The sequence below is a fragment of the Scomber scombrus genome, chromosome 7 (assembly GCF_963691925.1).
Source record: "Scomber scombrus chromosome 7, fScoSco1.1, whole genome shotgun sequence".
NCBI lineage: Eukaryota > Metazoa > Chordata > Actinopteri > Scombriformes > Scombridae > Scomber > Scomber scombrus.
The window spans coordinates 29,818,731-29,837,685 of NC_084976.1; the positions used below are offsets into that span (position 1 = coordinate 29,818,731).

Here is an 18,955-nt window from a genome sequence, read left to right on the forward strand (position 1 = left end):
TAAAAGCGTGTGATAAATAATAATGCCCCAATATACGCCCTCCCTCCTCCTTCTCCTTCCTCCTCCGCACACACCTCTCTTCCTTTGTCAACGTGAACGCGCAGAGCGGACACAAACGGAGGTGCATTGAAGCAGCAGTGCACAGCTGCAGCCCCCACACACACCTCCTCCCCTGCCCCACCAGCCAGGTAACACATAAAGGAATCGAGTCTAGTGTATTGTTTGCCCCCTAAGCCTCAGTTGCCAAGCTATAGCGACGCTAGGCCAAATCAATAATAGATATGACGAGATGACCACCACACAACTAATGTCGGTAGAGTTTGCCGTTGGTACAGCAAGTGAATCTATCAGTATACTTAAGCTGAATATTTAGTCTTGTGTAAGTTTACATTAGGCTAGATCATTAACACTTGCAGTAGCCTAATTTATTTGCTAAATTACAAACAGGCAATTCCCAATTTCCTGCAGAAAAAGTAGCCTTCTGCCTTGTTGTAATGTCACCAAACAGTCTTATTCATACTTTTGGTCTCTAATTGCAGCATAATGCCTAGAGAGGAGAGGGTAAGAAAGGGAGCTACAGCAGGCTGCCCAGGGAAGCAGCTCTCTGCTCTCCTGGATAAAAGCATCCACCAGCAGCAAGGAGGAAGAGGAAGATGAAAATGAAAGGTCAGAGTCAAGACCAGAGTCATGTTAACTGTTTAGGGCCTTTTAAAGCTCAGATTTTAAAGTTGAACAGTTCCTCTTATTCTATTGAAATATCTTAAAAGCTGTCCACATTTTATTTTAACTACACAAAGTGGTGTTGCGGTACTAAATCAGGCATGAAGCTATATTAGCTAATTATATTATTAAGTTATTTCTATGTTACAAGACTTGCAATAATCTTGTATTTACCTTAATACGCTATTATTAAAACTTAAAAAATAGGCTATTATTAAAACTATTATTATTCTATTCTAGGCAGCTACAGCAGGGAAGCAGCTCTACTAGCATGGAAGATGAGGTAGATAAATCTCACACTGCTATAATAAGGCAGCCGGCAATTCCACATGCCGCACAAAGTGCCCTTATTTTTCACTGAGCACCTGCCCCCCAAATTGTCTGTGCACGCCACTGACTGTGCGTGTGTGTGTATGTTTGTGTGACTATAAATGCAGCGCGTGAGAGCAAAGCGTCCTTATAACTCTGTGTTGCCGCTGATTAGACTGATCGCACCCCCCCTGCCCCTGGACAGACACCTAGTGTAACCTAGGTGTAAGCTTGTGTTTTATCTGTCTCATTTACTCCGAAGATTTTGAGAATAATTATGGGTAAACTGCTTTTAATTATCTGAGTTTCTGACTCTGGCAAATATATGACTGATTGTACCATCAAATCATGGTTACAGAAGAAAACTGGTGCTCTGTCTCAGTCTGAGTTCATGTGTGTACTGTCTGTTTTGTATACTTACGGTAGACAATGACTGCTATGATGCTGAACAGCAAAATGACACAAAAAATCCCCAAAGTACAAGCCATCAGCTGATAGTGGCGAAGTTTGTTGGTGGCTGTCTGGTCTGCCAGCAGTCCTGAGAAAACAAACAAGAAAATAAACAAGAAATTAAAATAATTTCATTCATAGTTTTCATAGATTTACTATATCCCAGTTTAAACCAGAGCGTGATGGGGAAGCTGCAGGGTGAGAGGCAACAATGGTATGAGTTCCGATTTGTCACAGTTACTCAGGAAAAAGGTTTAACCACGTTCATCATTTCCATACATCTTTTTAGCATATGAGCATTTGATCATTAGCATAAAGTACAGCTGAGGCCGTTAACCAAACAACCAAACAAATTCACATTGACCTGATGATATTGCCAGAAAAATAGTCAGGAGATCACCAACTCACTAGCATCAAATGTCTTGACCCATTTTCATCACAATCCATTGCAGAGCCCTCAAAGTCACATGTCAGCCTCATGGTGACGATAAGGACAAGGAGAAATAAGTGAAATTTGTTAGGAATTTTCCTCTGGGAACTAAGGCTGGGCAATATATTGAAATGATATCGATATCGTGATATGAGACAAGATATCGTCTTAGATTTTGGATATCGTTATATTGCGCTATGTCATCAGAGTTGTCTTTTCCTGGTTTTAAAGCTGCATTACAGTAAAATATGTAATTTTCTGAACTTACCAGACTGTTCTAGCTGTTCTGTTATTTACTTTTTACCCACTTTTTCATTATATCCACATTACTGATGATTATTGATCAAAGATTTCATAGTGTAAATATTTTGTGAAAGCATCAACAGTCATCTCTACAATATTGTTGTAATATCGATATCGAGGTATTTGGTCTAAAATATCGTGATATTTGATTTTGTCCATGTGGCCCAGCCCTACTGGGAACCATGAACCTCTGTACAAAACTTTGTGTTGATGAATCAAGTAAATGTTGGGATATTTCATATAAGTGAAACATTTGGCCTGCTGGTGGCACTAGAAGAAACCAACTTCATTAGGATTCGAACTGTTCAGTAGTTTTAGAGACATTTTACAAAAAGTCAAAAACATCAACCTCATAGTGGTGCAAAAGGAAAAGTCAGAAGGTCATGACAATCCATTTAATGTTTGTTGAGATATTTCTATTCCTCTTCATGTTTTACATGCCCAGACCAAACACAAGATAGTTAGTATGAGCAGTGATACTTACTTTAGCTGAACAGAGAAAGAAAAGAATCACACCTGCAGAAACTGAACCACCAGCAAAGTTTGATAGGTGAACTCGTTACTCATTACGTTCTGATTGCAGTATTAAGGTCTATTTAATTCAAATATGAAATTATTATGTTGATATAAGTTTGGATTTTTTACTATTTATTTGTTAGGGAATTCTCCAGAACCTACGTCATACATTGTCGTACACTGGCTCAAACTAAGCCTTGAAGTCATTGTAAGGCCATGCCAAGTTTAGACTGTGTGACACTATTTCCTCTTGAGACAGTAGTTGAGAGTTAGCCTGTTGCTTTTGGGGAAACCAGTGTTGCTATGGCAGCCAAGGTCAGAGTGTCACCAATGACACCAAAAAGAAAGTTGCCGTTTCTACAATTGGAAAGCATGCAGAGCTCAACCACCCAGCTTTGGGCAGCTAAAAGCTAATCATGACTTTATTAAAGGAAGTGAACAAGTTAAAAAGTATCAGCTCATCATCACCAAACAGACACGCATCATTGATTTGTTTATGGTAAGTAACATCAACTCTAAGACTTCAAAATGTCTTTGGTCTAGCATGTTAGCTAACATTACTGTTAGCAAGTTGGCTAGATAACGTTAATGTTACAGCCTACTTGGGTATTGCTGATTGGTGGAGTGATCAGATCAGTGCTGATGACTAACGATACTCAGCACCGAATCAAGTAAGCTTTTTAGTACCAAATCTATAATTTTTCAGTCTGCTCGTCAGTGATGCAGTGCTAGATAGTCAGGTCTATTACTAACCTTTATTTTACCTAAAAAAAACATTGAAGAGGAATCCTTATTTACAATGGTGTCAAGAAACAACAATAAAGTGTAACAATTAGGTATGTAAATAAAAGAAAAGAAAACAATGAATGAATACAAGTAAACAGATAAGATTACGGTTTAGTTAAAACATTTGCAATCAATTTATATAATAATTTATATTATATATAATGTGTAATATTATTTCATCAATGCTTGAAATGTCAGCAGGGTTCAATTTGGTAATGACAGAGAGCATGCAAAAAAAATAATCTAAAACTGCATCATTAAAGAAGGAATATAACACTTATTTTGCCTCTCGACACAACTTGCAGCTACTAATCTGTAATTTTGTGAAACATCTGAGGCTGTGGCAAACAGTACATCAGATCCACAATGATGAAATTCTAGAAGTTGGACTGGTTTTGACTTGTAGGAGATCTGAATATGACATTATATCCCCAGAAATGTTGCTAAATCTAATTAAATTAAGCCTATTAAATACTATCATGATCTCAGGATCATTACTATACTGCCATCTAGTGGTTTCATACTAGAGGTTCTTCCAAAATTAAAATCTTGTTAAAAGGGTGAGGGGAAAAGTGCCAGTGGGGAAAAGGTTTCCCCTTCAGATATACCTTAAATTTCCTGCACTGCCTTCAGGGTTACTGATGTTACTGCTGATGTTAAAATAGTGATAGTAGTTGCAGCAGTTCTAAAGGCACTACTAGAAATGTTCCCAGTAGCAGTAATATGTAAACTCACCGCTTGTGTCAGCTGCTTGTTCTGCTTTTTTCTGCGGCACCTTCACCTCATCATACACAGTGTCTTCCTCCTTTTTAGCTGAAAGATTGAAAGACATAATGTAATGGTTAATTACTGCATAGTGTTCATCGTATTTTAAAAGCTTATTCCATTCCTATTTTTACCTTTTTGTTTGTGATTAATGTTATCGCAAAATCGTATCTTGAAAAATAAGTCCTTCAGTATTTTCCCTGGAATAACAGCTGTTGACCCTCACATGGCTTTAAACTATGTGCTAAAACCCAAGATGATGAAATCAGACTTTCACAGTAAGTGGATAATATATAAAAGAGGAAACTGCCTTTCATGAGAAAATACTACACGTTTTCGTGACTGTTTTATGCAGCTGTGATCTCGGTGGAACTTCCGTATGTATAACACATAAAAATGATCAGCTTTAACTAATAATTTATCTGAAGTACCAATTACTCTCTCTTCCTCATTTAAAAAAAATCCAGAATCTATGAATATACAAATTTAAGATAAGAGAAACATTCTTGCTGCAGCAGATGAAAACTCTGCACATACATCGTTCTGCACAGTGAAGCTCAAACATGCAAGTGAAGCCACGATAAGCAAAACACATTTTTAAGTGTAGGTGGTCTTTAAGGAAGACCAACAGTTTAAACTGATATGTTGGGATGAGAATAATTAAAACTGTTTTCTGTTAACTTTCTTTCCAGTATTATTTTAACAACATACCTGTACTTAAAACATTTGAGGAAGCACCTGATCGATATAATGTAATATTTATACTTGATTTACTGTATTCAACAACAAGATAATCGAAGCCTACCTTGATGTCGAGAGTTTGTCTTAGTTTCAAATACAACTGAAGCGTAGTTAATCTCGTCTGCCATCTCTTCAGTCTGTCTGTTGAGCTCGGTCTAACTCGTAGACAGACGACTGTCACTGTAAATAAGCCCAAAAGCAACCTAAGAGCAGAAGTGTCTGTTTCCCTTGCTGATCACTCCCATCTTTAAAATAAACCACTTCTGTTTTTGGTTGAGAAAATAATTTGCATGCATGACTGGCCTGTGTTCTTGTAATGTGCAAAGATAGTCTTCAAATTAAAGAAATAATTATGAACACTGCACTCAGGAAGAGGGTTGAACTTTGGATCTTTGATGTTTACTTAGTATGGAAACTCAATTCATGGTGTCCTCACAACAACCAAATTAATTTCTATACACTGTTGTCCAAGACATATTTCCTCCTTGAGGACAATAAAGTAAATAATAATAAAAAATAAAAATTGGTGCTTTTGACACCTCTGTTCTATGAAATTCGTGTACGTAGCTTACACACACACACACACACACACACACACACACACACACACACACACACACACACACACACACACACACACACACACACACACACACATACAGCCTTTATTTATACTGTAAGACTGCACCGAAATATTTTTGTGCATGTTTGCATGCTTTGTTTGGGCAAGTTTTATATTCAGTAGATTTGGTCCCTGGTTCAGCTACTTTTGTCTTAGAGAGGTGTTGTCTTTTTGCCCACTTATGCCAATTCATGTCCTGTTTCTGTCATTTTTATGGTTTCTCATACTGATGTTTTCTAGGCAATATTTCTAAATTTCTAAGGTGATATTTAGTTGAACTTTTCTACATAAATCTTGAATCAAAATTAATAAAAATGAAGAGAAATGAACTCTCCTTCCTGGTCAAGAGCAAGAGATCTTGACAAATGATAGCCACCATCCTATAGACTCAACATCCTCTTTTAAATACTTTGAGTTAGGCTACTTCAAAAGAGGAAGTAAAATGTATAAAACTATTTGTGCAACCTCGGTAATCTGCATTGGGTAAAATAGCTTGCATGATGAAGTGTGAAAATGTGACAAGTGTGAACATTTCATTTTTGTTTTGGTCAGAAAACTACTTTTATACTCCCATCATTGAAAGGTGGTGATCCCACAGTGTTGAACAACTACAGACCCATCTCAAAACTTTGTATTTTAGCTAAGCTTGTGAATGATCAAATGAAGGAGTAATGAAGTTTAAATAACATTTAATCTCATCATCAGTCTGGTTCTAGGAAGCAACACAGTACAGAAAACACTTCCCTGAAAGTTTTAAATGATGTTGTGAAGTTTTCAGGTGACAAGAATTACTGTGCTGCACTTTTCATTGGTGTGTCTGAATTATTTGACACCACTGACCATGAAATCTTATGTCAGAGGCTATCAGACATAGGCCTGTCCGATGAAGCTGTTGGCTGCTTCTCTAAATTACCTCTCTAACTGTAAGCAATGTAGCTCAGTAGTCTCTCCTCTAGCTTTCTTTACACCGCCAAAGGTGTACCACAAGGTTCAGTTTTAGGTCCCACTATATTCACCATCTAAGTCAATACTCTGTACATCTTTATATTGATGATACTGTTGTCTATTGTTGTGCAAGCACTGTTTTGAAGGTTTGTAGATTGCATTATTCAGTGGCAACAAGGCTTCCTCAGACTAATGCTAAATGGTGACAAAATCAAGGCTATGTCGCTTTACATCAGCACAAGGTATCCCTATTGAATTTGTGGCTGCTTACAAATACATGGGCATCACAACTGATGAAAGCCTTTCTTTTAAACCCCACACTGACTTTTATAGATACTGGAATTAAGATTGAGCTTTTTCTTTTGGGACAAATCCTGTTTTTCATTTAATGCTATGAAACTGCATTGCTGCCACCTACTGCAGTTTCAACTTTTATCATGATCAAATGCATTTCTTCTGACACTGAAGACCTATCTGATGAAATGAAATTCTACCTTTGATACACACATCTTGATTTTCCATTAATTCAAAACTTGATCAACAACATGATTTGTGGCGTTTGTTATTTTGAGTCCTAATGATGGAAATAAATAATGTTTATTTATCACATATTCATAATCATTAAAGAGTAAACCGTTGAAATATGGAAACTGAAATATGAATTTACCTCTAGATAAATAGATAATAGTTAACCAGTCATCTGTGCATTGAAATATTTTTTTCATTAGAATACAATACTTAAGAAAACAACTATGGGAACATTTAGTTGAGAACAAGTAATGCAGCTCCCCATGTTGGCCAATCAGCAGTAATAATTAAACTGTTACATGAAGATAAAACAGGAAACAACATCTCATCTCTAACAAAGCAGAAGAAGAACAGCTTTTATCTGTTTAATACTCCCTTTAGCAAACACACACACACACACACACACACACACACACACACACACACACACACACACACACACACACACACACACACACAGCTCATACATGAATAGCTTAAAGAAAATCTTTGTATTCATATTTAGAATCCAGTTGATATGATTTTACATGTTATTAATCTTTACAGAGTATCCAGTAACCTTCTCATGTGTGGCTTCTCACTGTTTAAACAGATAAAGCCGCTTTTTTGCAGATCCAACGGTTTTTGTTTACACAAGTCACTGATTTCCATCCTTGGTTTTGGACAGAAATTGCACAGTTGCCGTTGTTAGCAGTTTCTGTCATCCAGGATCTGAGGGAAGAACATAATGTTTAGATCAAGGCTGATAGATTTTATAATTCAAACTGTTTAGGAATGTGACTTTTACTTTTCAGCCAGATCACTTCCATTGATCCACTTCCATTTCCCTGCTTCAGCTCTCAGTCCAATCCAGTAGCCAGCGAGTCCTATTTTGTACCAACTGTTATCACTGATGAATTTCTGAGGACAACAGAAAGACACTTATGAGAGATATTTAAACACTGAACTTAAATAAACACACCGTGGCCCACAGACTCAGAAAATACAGTTTCATTTCATATAGGCCATCATAAAATTCCCACAGTTTTCTCATTACCTTTTCATCTTCATTAACTATTACAGCCAAGTCTGAATTCTTTCCTCTGCAGTTCTGTTGAGCTTCCTCCCAGGTTTTCTGACCAGCAGTATCAGGGTCATTGATTACATAACAGCTGGACTGGTGGTGTTCCCAGCCATCTAGGCAAGGTTTACACTGTCTGTCTGAAATAACAGAGACCAACAACCAAACAACATTACTGCATTGTTACATTATTATTGATTATTTTTGGACTTGCGTTATGAGATCTGAACTTACTTCCATCTTTTATTGGGCAGTAGGCATCACAGATCTGCTGGGTGACAGTAACACAGTTCTCTATGTTTCGTATTTGTTCTGTTAGGTTGTTCTTCAGTGTCTCCAGCTGCTGGTTTTGTGTCTCCAGCTGCTGGTTTGTTGTGTTTAGTTGCTGGTTCTCTGCAGTTAATTTCTTGATCTTCATTTCTGAGACATTACATTCCTTTGCCAGGTTTTCCAGCTGTTGGTTCTCTGTAGTCAGCTTATTGTTGTTTTCATAGATGACAGATGTAACTACAGTGACAGACAGAGGAAAGGGTCGAACTTTCTTTTATTTGTTTGTTGCAAGGTTATTTCATTCATGCAACACTTCTTTTTTTTTTTTTTTTTTTTTACAAAAACACAATTTAAAAATATTTAACATTATCATAAAAACATGAAAATTTCAGGTTCACATTATGATATGAACACATTGTATGAAGGCTATGAGGAAATATTAAAACAGGGTTTTCAGTTCTGCTTTTAAGCTTTGTTGTTGCATTAACAGATAATGCTGACTTAAATAAAAAAAAAATTTAAATCAGTGAAAAAACAATACTGTCTATACAAACATTTAAACTTGTTTTCTGTGCTGTACATGTCCCTCCTGTTCATACTGACCATTAAAAGATCCCCTCTAAAAATAATTAAATTTAAGATTGATGGCCAATAGAGTTGATGAAACAAAGAAACAACAAAAAAGGAACATTTACCTCTTTAATTGATAGTAATAATGCAATTTAGGATTAGTCATGTTGCCACTGTTGGAAGCTACTTCTTGTCTGTTTAACTTCAGGTTTTTCAGACTTTTGGAAGTTACAGGCTCCTGTTGTGCTTCTAAAATGTTAAAGCTGCTGACAGACATGCAGCTAGTTGTTTGACATATTGAGCATCATCTCATATATTTTGATTTTAGGACACTTGACTGTAACAACAATACAGTATCACAGTATTTACAGTTGAAAATGTATCCCACCTCATCCCATTCTACTATAATTTAGTGAAGAGTGATGATATTCTGTATTTTTAATTTTTAACAAATCCAACAATGTGTTTATCAGTCATTATATTCTGACTTCCACTGCCTGTCTGTGGAACTCAAACCAAACCCACTGGTTCTTTCTGAAGCTGTGAATCTCATTATCTTTAAACCAGGGGGCGCTGTAGGTTTAAGTAAAGATTACTCAAACAGAAGTAGATGGTGTATTAGTTGATGACTTTTTTCAGCCATGGATTTGGTGTGCTAGCAACCCTTCATAGCACCAGGACGATATATGTGGCTAGAAAACTGAAGTGTCCAATGTTCATTGTTAGGAGAAAGCACATTACCCACTGCACCTATATATGGAGTTACTTACTTTTGTTTCTTTATTATACAATCAAACAGAATAGGTGTACAATCAAAAATTAGATTTGAGAGCAAAACTATCGACACTGCATTAAAAAAAAAAGTAAAATACATTTGTGATTAAAATGCAAATCGAAAACTTTCATTTGTGAATTCAAAAGTTTAGCTTGCTTTTGAGCAGATTTTTTTGCGGGAGATTTGAGATGAATCACAACAATCCTCAAACAAAAGTTTTTGATACATACTTTAACCACAAATTTATTTTACTTACATTTTTTGATTGCAGTGTTGATAGTTTTGCTCTTACATTCTTTCTGTTGATAACTGTCTGGTTCATTTATCTGTTTTTATTAAGTTTTGGACAATAATGGAACAATATGGCAAAGAGGAATGAGCTACATCAGGCTTTAAATACATAGATAATATTTGTTAGTAGGATCATTTTTGGGTTTTGTCTTTACATTGGATTTATTGACAATGAAAATATAGAATATTTTCTTATCCTCATCATTATGTCCTATCAAAGTATATTTTGTTTTAGACTTAATTTATTACCAACCTCTGCTCTGTTGTGTCCTTTCATTCAACGACCATTCAAGAGTTTAATAAAATTAACATACATTACTTATTGTGTCCAGAAATCAATCTTTGTTACAGATATTGAGAACAATTACAGGCATATACAGTTAGAGTTGGTTAAATTAACTGCTAATAAATGATCAGAGCTTCTGACTGGCAAATATGACTGATCATATCATCAAATAGAGGTTACAGAAGAAAACTGGTGATATTTTTAAATGTCTGTCTCATGTCTAAGTCTGAGTTCATGTGTGGACTGTTTTGTATACTTACAGTAGACACTGACTATGGTGCCAGACAGCAAAATGATACAAAAAATCCCCAAACAGCAAGCCATCAGCTGATAGTTGCAATGTTTGTTGGTGGCTTTCTGGTCTGCCAACAAACAAGAAAATAAACAAGGAATTAAAATCATTTCATTCATAGTTCAGATTTACTATATCCCAGCTTATAACAGAGAGTAATGGGGAAGCTGCAGGATGTGAGGTCAGATTTGGACTGGATTTAATTCATAGGAGATCTAAATATGATATTATTCCCCCAGACATGTTGCTAAATCTAATAAGATTGAGCCTATTAAATATTATCATCATCTCAGGATCATTCCTATACTGCCATCTAGTGGTTTCATATGAGAGGCTCATCCTAAATAAAAATTTGTTGAAGGGGAATAGGCCTGCATTGTTCAGCTTTTCATGTGCTCATTATTGTAGTTATAAAATGTAGACAATTATTACAAATTGAGATTATTGAAGTGATTTTGGTTACACAAGATGATTACTGTATGCATTTTAATCTGGCCTCATTTTACATTAAAAACAACAACTTTATACAGATATTACCATTTTTTTAGTGCTTTAAGTGCTTTCAGAGTTACTGATGTTACTGCTAATGTTAAAGTAGTGACAGTAGTTGTAGCAGTACGAAAGGCACCACTAGAAATTAGGGGTGTAAATCACAAGTTTCTTCACAATACAATATTATATCGATTCAATGAACAACGATTTGATGTTTGCTTATTATCACAAAGTCACGATACGATTTTGATTCGATTCAAGAGGCAGCGAGACAACATCACAGCTAATTTAACACAATCACTTCCATTCATATCAAATCATCTCATTTGACACTTTTATTTCTGATCTCATCCAGACAATTAAATGAAAAAAAAGACTATTCTTTTTAATAAAAAATGTACTTCCTGTTCACTATAAAGTGCCGCATTTTGATATTGAACTTTAAAAATGTTTGCATCCTATGAAAGAAAAACTTGAGTGGTAGACACACACATCCAGAGTAAGAATGCAGGAGATGGACCAAAATAACAAAATCTGTAAAAGCAAAAAAAAAAAAGTCTGCACGCTGCAGCTCCCAATGCAGGTAGACTGGAATCCACCTGCATTGGGCGCTGCGGATGTGCGCGTCTACCACACAATGTTTTCACATCCTATAAAAGAAAACCGAAAGAACATTGAGTCACTATTTTTATGCATTACAGCAGATCATTTGCTTCTCTTTTTAAACTGTGGTGTCTACCGTGCTGCAGAGGAAAAACCAACACGACAAAAGACGAGCAGCAGCAGCTCATTTCAGTGTTTCTGTGTGTCTGAGTTTACTGTAACGTGATGTTGAAGCAGCAGCAGTGAAACGTTGCCTTTTTAGAGTTGTGGTTTTTAGTTCTTGTGAGAAAAAAAGCTGCTCAGGTTAACTTCACGGACTTTATTTTTATGGCCGTTTCCATGGCACCGCTGGCATTTTGCTGGGAATTTCAAAATAAAAGCGTGTCTCAAATGATCGATGTCTGATCGATGTTTTCATTTGCATCGATGCTATTGGCTCCCTATGGTGGATTAGGGTAATGATGGACACTGACTAATGTTGGACAACTTGACTCCAGTGCATTTATCACTTTTTTATTCAGTTATTTTAAAGCTAACTAGTATATGCAAAGTGTGTAAGTTATATTGTGTAACATTACACATGTGAACATACAGGCTACTTTTAACCTTTCTGATGAGCAAGCAAAAAACAAACAAACAGGCAGAAAGTTCAGAATCAGAAAGTTTTGGCAGATAAGGTTGCTTTGTATGAATCAAAGTATTTCTAAGCCGTTTAAATAGTGTCCCACATTACAAAATCTACAAATTCTGACAAGATTTGATACAAGGAACGTTAATATATGTGCATTTTTCCTTTTCAGTACAATATCTAAAAACTGTCTTCTGATTAAACAAGGACACATCTCAGGGATTTCACAATGATATTAGGTGTTGATATAATGTATTGGAACAAGTCAGAATTGCAAAAAGTGTCCCACATTACCGTGATCCACCTTACTATAAATGATCCCAGTAGCAGTAATATGTAAATGATGCTTACATTGCTTTTTAACTTACCATCAGCTGCTTGTTCTGCTTTTTTCTGCGGCACCTTCACCTCATCGTACACAATTTCTTCCCCCTTTTGAGCTGAAAGGTTGAAGGACATAAAGTTGCGGTCACAGACAAAACAAGTGCTAAAACCCAAGATGATGAAATCGGACTTTCACAGTAAGTGGATCATATGTAAAAGAGGAAACTGCCTTTCATGAGAAAATACTTTACAAAAATCTATTTCATTACACATTTTCATGACTGTTTTATGCAGCTGTTTAACACATAAAAATGATCAGCTTCATGACTAATAATTTATCTGATATCTAAAACAATAAAAGTACAAATTACTGCCTGTCCCTCATTTTAAAAAATCCAGAATCTATGAATATACAAATTTAAGATGAGAGATGAAAACTCTGCACATACATCGTTCTGCACAGTGAAGCTCAAACATGCAAGTGAAGTTATGATAAAGAAAACCCATTTTCGATTGTGGGGGACTTTAAACCAGAGACCAACAGTTTAAACTGGTATGTTGGAATGAGACTAATTAAAGGTCTTATTAAAAGTTGAAAGTTTTCTGTTTTCTTTCTCTGTCACCAGTTGAAGGAAAGAACGTGTGTCAGTAGACATCACAGTGTGTATTTAGGAAACTGTAGCTGTGGGTAAGCATGAAATGTAACAGTTCCTAATATGTTTCTAATGCAAAGGACACATACTTCAAAATGTAGCCTATTGTACCTCCATTAATATGAATCTATTTGTTTATAATTGATATTGCACATTAACCTGTAGTCCTCCAGGTTTTAAAACAACAATTCCACAGTGTTGTTCTGCTTTCTTACTCTGTACTCAATCCACATGATAAACGAAGATCTTTTTGTTTTGCGTTCTGGTTGAAAATCAGATTTCACTTATACGACAACAAAGATTTAAACTGTCTTCATTTTAATCGTTTAATCCATAAAGATTCCAACTAACTTTATTTCCAGTATTATTTTAAAAGAATACCATATTTAAATCAACATTTCATGAAGATCTGATCCATATAATGTAATAATTATTCTTGCTTTACTGTATTAAACAAAAAGAAAATGGAAGCCTACCTTCAGGTCGGGAGTTTGTCTTATTTTTAAATACAACTGAAGCGTAGTTAATCTCCTCTGCCATCTCTACAGTCTGTCTGTTGAGCTCGGTCTAGAGTGACAGACGACTGTCATTGTAAATAAGCCACAGAACAACCTAATAACAGAAGTGTCTGTTTCCTTTGCTGATAACTTGCAGTTTTAACTTCTGCTTTTGGTTGAGAAAATAATTTGCATGCATGACTGGCTTGGATATGAACCTCAAACCATACACACTGTGTTCTTGTCATATGCAAAGATAATCATCAAATTAAAGAAATAATTAAGAACACTGGACTCAGAAAGAAGGTTTAACTTTGGACCTTTGATGTTTACTTAGTATGGGAACTCAATTCATGGTGTCCTCAAAACAACCAAATGAACTGGTGGGTTTGACACCTCTGTTCTATGAAAGTGGTGTTAAACTGGGGTCTGTAAATTTTATATATACACACACACACACACACACACACACACAGCCTTTGCTCTCACCGTGAGACTGCACCAGTATGAACTAGTTTTGTACATGTTTGTCTGCTTTGTTCGGACAAGTTTTATATTCAGTAGATTTGGGCTCTGGGTCAGCTACTTTGTTTTAGAGAGGTAATGTCTTTGTTAGTACTTATAGAGCAAATTATAACTCTGATATTTTCCTTTTTCATTCATTTTTAACTCTATTTTTCCCCACTTAAGCCAATTCATGTCCTGTATCTGTAATTCCTATGGTTTGTCATATTGTTGTTTTCTATGCAATATTTCTAAGTTTCTAAGTTTCTAAATTTAGTTGAACTTTTCTACTTAAATCTTGAATCAAAATGAAAAAAAAACCCCAATGAGACATTAACTCCTTCCTGGTCAAGAGCAAGAGATCTTGACAAATGATAGCCACCATAGTGACCTTGTGTAGTATGTATGTAATGTAGTGTGTGTATATATATACTTCTGATACTTCTTGAGTTAAGAGGAAGTAGTATTTGTAAAACTGTTTGTCCAAACTTGGTAATCTGCATTGGGTCAGATAGCTTGCATGATGAACTGTGAAAGTGTGACGTGTGTAAACATTTCATTTTCGTTTTGGTCAGAAAAACTACTTTTGTACTCCCATCATTGGAAGGTGGTGATCCCACAGTGTTGAACAACTACAGACCCATATGAAAACCGTGTATTTTAGTTAAGGTTCTTTTGTATTGTAACCCCCATAAATTTAACACAGATTATTTATTTACAAAAATGAGGTATAATTTCATTTAAATTAGGCCTTTTGACCAAATATGTGTAAAACCTGTGGTAATAAATTGTGAATGAAGTTGAGAATTGAGTATAATTTATAACTTGTGCTTTATAAGCCGTCAAACCAGACTGAGTCAATTTTGACCCAAGAGGACAAAAGTTGTACAGTCGACAGGAAGAGTTAAATTATTAATGTTGTTGTTGCTGCAGTTACATTAAAAGACCAGAGGGTGGCGGCAAATGCCTATAGAATAAGCCTCTTCCCCAGTAGCCAAGCAGAAGACAAAGAAGGCGGGAGTGTAGTACAAAGCAGAGGAAAAAGACTAAGTCCAGCATGTGCATTGAGCTAGCGAGATAAAAAGAAAAAGGAAAAGTTATTTTTAATCGATGAAGTTCTTTGTTAATATTATTCAAGACATACTTATCCTTTTTCTGGGATGTTTTGGTCGCCGAGGGATGAGATGAGGATAAATATTTAAAGCAGTTTAATTCTCCGGTGAGTTGTAAAGCTTTGTATGATGTGAATTACAGGAAATGTGAGTTACTATTGCTGGCAGACATTATTGCTTCATGAAATTTTACTTTTTATTTAAGGGCATGTTTGTATGTTTAGTTTGTGAACTGGTAAGCCAGCAGTAAGTATAGAAAAACAAAGTAGAAATAACCATAAGATCTCCGAATTAATCTGCATACTGAAAATAAATAATTTGATATTAACTGAGGTTAATTTATATGGTTTGGGTTATTTTTGTTTGTCGCTTTCTGAAGAAGAAAACAACGACAGGGATTTCCAGCGAGCGGGAAGTTCGTCTAGGATCTCTGTCATCATATGTGGAGAGAAAGTTGGGCGGTGGTTCCACTTAAGGAATCAGATAAGCTCAGGCAAAAATAATTTAAATAAATAAATAAAAAAAGGGGGCCCTAACTAAAGTGAATCTGACTAGTTAAGTTATTTAGTTAAGTTTATCTGACTAGACTAAAAAAAGAGGAGACATACTAACCTGACTTAACAGAAACTGGATTTGCAAGAAAGGAAGAGAATCATCTAAAGAGTATGAAGGAAACTGATTGTGACACTATCTAATGAATGGACTGTTAAGGTGGAAACTTTTATTTCATTTTTCAACATACATGTTAAACATAAATGTCTTCACATTAATATAAGTTATAAACCAAAATGAATAAATAGTACAGGCCTAGTAGGGTTGGCTATCTCACTGCCTGTATGAGAATAACTAACTGAGGGCAGAGTGCACCACTGTGTTGTTATTAACGTCATATCATCAAATACATATTTTAATTTTTTTCTGCTGAGAAAGAAGACCAATCTGATAAAATGAAATATTAACTTTTAATACACACATCATTTCATGAAATAGAAAGTTGTACTAAAAGGTAGAAATTTGTGTTCATGTGATGGGTTTACAGTGTGGACAAAAATAGGCAAATGTATTAGATTATGATAAAAGTTACTGTCTGTTGATGAAAGCAGAACTGCAATAGAGTGAGAATATGCTGCAGACACACCAGGTTAAAACCATTAAAGAAGATTTCCTGATAGAAGAACTCGGCGTTAGCTGCTAAACAAACAACTGTTACAACTTCACTTTAAATAGATAATAGTTAACCAGTCATCTGTACAGTGAAATATTCTTTTCATTAGAATACAATACTTAAGAAAACAACTATGGGAACATTTAGTTGAGAACAAGTAATGCAGCTCCCCATGTTGGCCAATCAGCAGTAATAATTAAACTGTTACATGAAGATAAAACAGGAAACAATATCTCATCTCTAACAAAGCAGAAGAACAACTTTTATCTGTTTAGTACTCCCTTTAGCATGCACACACACACACACACACACACACACACACACACACACACACACACACACACACACACACACACACACACATAGCATGAATAGTTTTGAGAAAAAATTCCATACTCTGAATAAAAAATCTTTGTATTGATATTTACAATCCAGTTTCTATGATCTTACATGTTATTAATCTTTACAGAGTATCCAGTAACCTTCTCATGTGTGGCTTCTCACTGTTTAAACAGATAAAGCCGCCCTTTTGCAGATCCAACCGTTTTTGTCTCCACAGTTCACTGATTTCCATCCTTGGTTATGGACAGAAATTGCACAGTAGCCGTCGTTAGCAGATCCTGTTATCCAGGATCTGAGGGAAGAACATAATGTTTAGATCAAGGCTGATAGATTTTATGATTCAAACTGTTTAGGAATTTGACTTTTACTTGTCAGCCAGATCACTTCCATCGATCCACTTCCATTTCTCTGCTTCAGCTCTCAGTCCAATCCAGTAGCCAGCGAGTCCTTCTTTGTTCCAACTATTTTCACTGATGAATTTCTGAGGACAACAGAAAGACACTTCTGAGAGATATTTAAACACTGAACTTAAATAAACACACTGTGGCTCACAGACTCAGAAAATACAGTTTCATTTCATATAGGCCGTCATAAAATTCCCCCAGTTTTCTCATTACCTTTTCATCTTCATTAACTATTACAGCCAAATCTGAATTCTTTCCTCTGCAGTACTCTTGAGCTTCCTCCCAGGTTTTCTGACCATCAGCATCAGGGTTATGGATTAAATAACAGCTGGACTGGTGTGGCAGCCAGCCATCTGGGCAAGGTTTACACTGTCTGTCTGAAATAACAGAAACCAACAAATAAACAACATTACTGCATTGTCACATTATTATTGGTTATTTTTGGACTTGAGTTATGAGATCTGAACTTACCTTTTTTTTGCGGTTTTGGGCAGTAGGTATCAATGATCTGCTGAGCAACAGTAACGTTGTTCACTATGTTTCGTATTTGTTCTTTAAAGTTGTCGTTCTGTGTCTTCAGCTGCTGGTTCTCTCCAGTTAGATTCGTGATCTTCATTTCTGAGACATTATATTTCTGTGTCAGGTTTCCAATGATGGCTGTCTGATTATCATTGTCTCTCTTCAATCTTTCATTTTCTGAGCTGAGTGTGTTGTTGAGGTCTGTCAGGTTGCGATTGATCTCCAGTAGAATTGTTTGTTTTTCTTTTAACTGCTCCAGCTCTCTTACATTATTCTCATGATAATACAAAGAAACTGCAAAAGGAAAATTTGCCTGTTAATTGATAGTAATAATGCAGTTTTGGATTAGTGATTTTGCCACTTTTGGAAGCTACTTCTTGACTGTTTAACTTCAGGTTTTCCAGACTTTTGGAAGTTACAGGCTCCTGTTGTGTTTCTAAAATGTTAAAGCTGCTGACAGACATGCAGCTAGTTGTTTGATGTATTGAGCAGCATCTCATGTATTTTGATATTAAGACACTTGATTGTAACATAAGTAGGGCGTCACAGTATTTACAGTCGAAAGTGCATCTCATCTCATCCCATTATGCCATAATTCAGTAAACAGTGATGATATTCTGTATTTTTATTGTTAATAAAACCAACAACATGTTAGTCCATCTGTAGCTGTGATTCTTATCGTCTTTAAACCAGGGGGCGCTGTAGGTTTAAGTAAAGATTACTCAAACAGAAGTAGATGGTGTATTTGTTGATGACTTTTTTCAGCCATGGATTTGGTGTGTTAGCAACCCTTCATGGCACCAGGACGGTATATGTGGCTAAAAAACCAAAGTGTCCAATGTTCATTTTTAGGAGAAAGCACATTACCCACTGCACCTGTGTATAGAGTTACTTACTTTTGTTTCTTTATTATACAATCAAACAGAATAGGTGTACAATCAAAATCGGATTTGAGAGCAATACTATCGACACTGCATAAAAAAAAGAAAAAGTAAAAGATTAAAATGCAAATCAAAATGTTTTTTTTGCTGTTGAGTTGATTCTTGCGGGAGA

General features: G+C 35.7%; 1 protein-coding gene across 1 annotated transcript in view; it reads right to left on the reverse strand.

The window, feature by feature from the left end:
- The window catches only part of LOC133983968 (C-type lectin domain family 10 member A), a 93,683-nt gene that overhangs the window by 14,995 nt on the left and 59,733 nt on the right, over nucleotides 1-18,955 (reverse strand). Inside the window, exons 5-6 of the mRNA XM_062423184.1 lie at nucleotides 8,152-8,315; nucleotides 7,903-8,015 (exon numbers count right to left, since the gene is read on the reverse strand). Coding sequence (XP_062279168.1) covers nucleotides 7,903-8,015; nucleotides 8,152-8,315 — 277 coding nt within the window. The remainder of the gene's footprint in view (nucleotides 1-7,902; nucleotides 8,016-8,151; nucleotides 8,316-18,955) is intronic.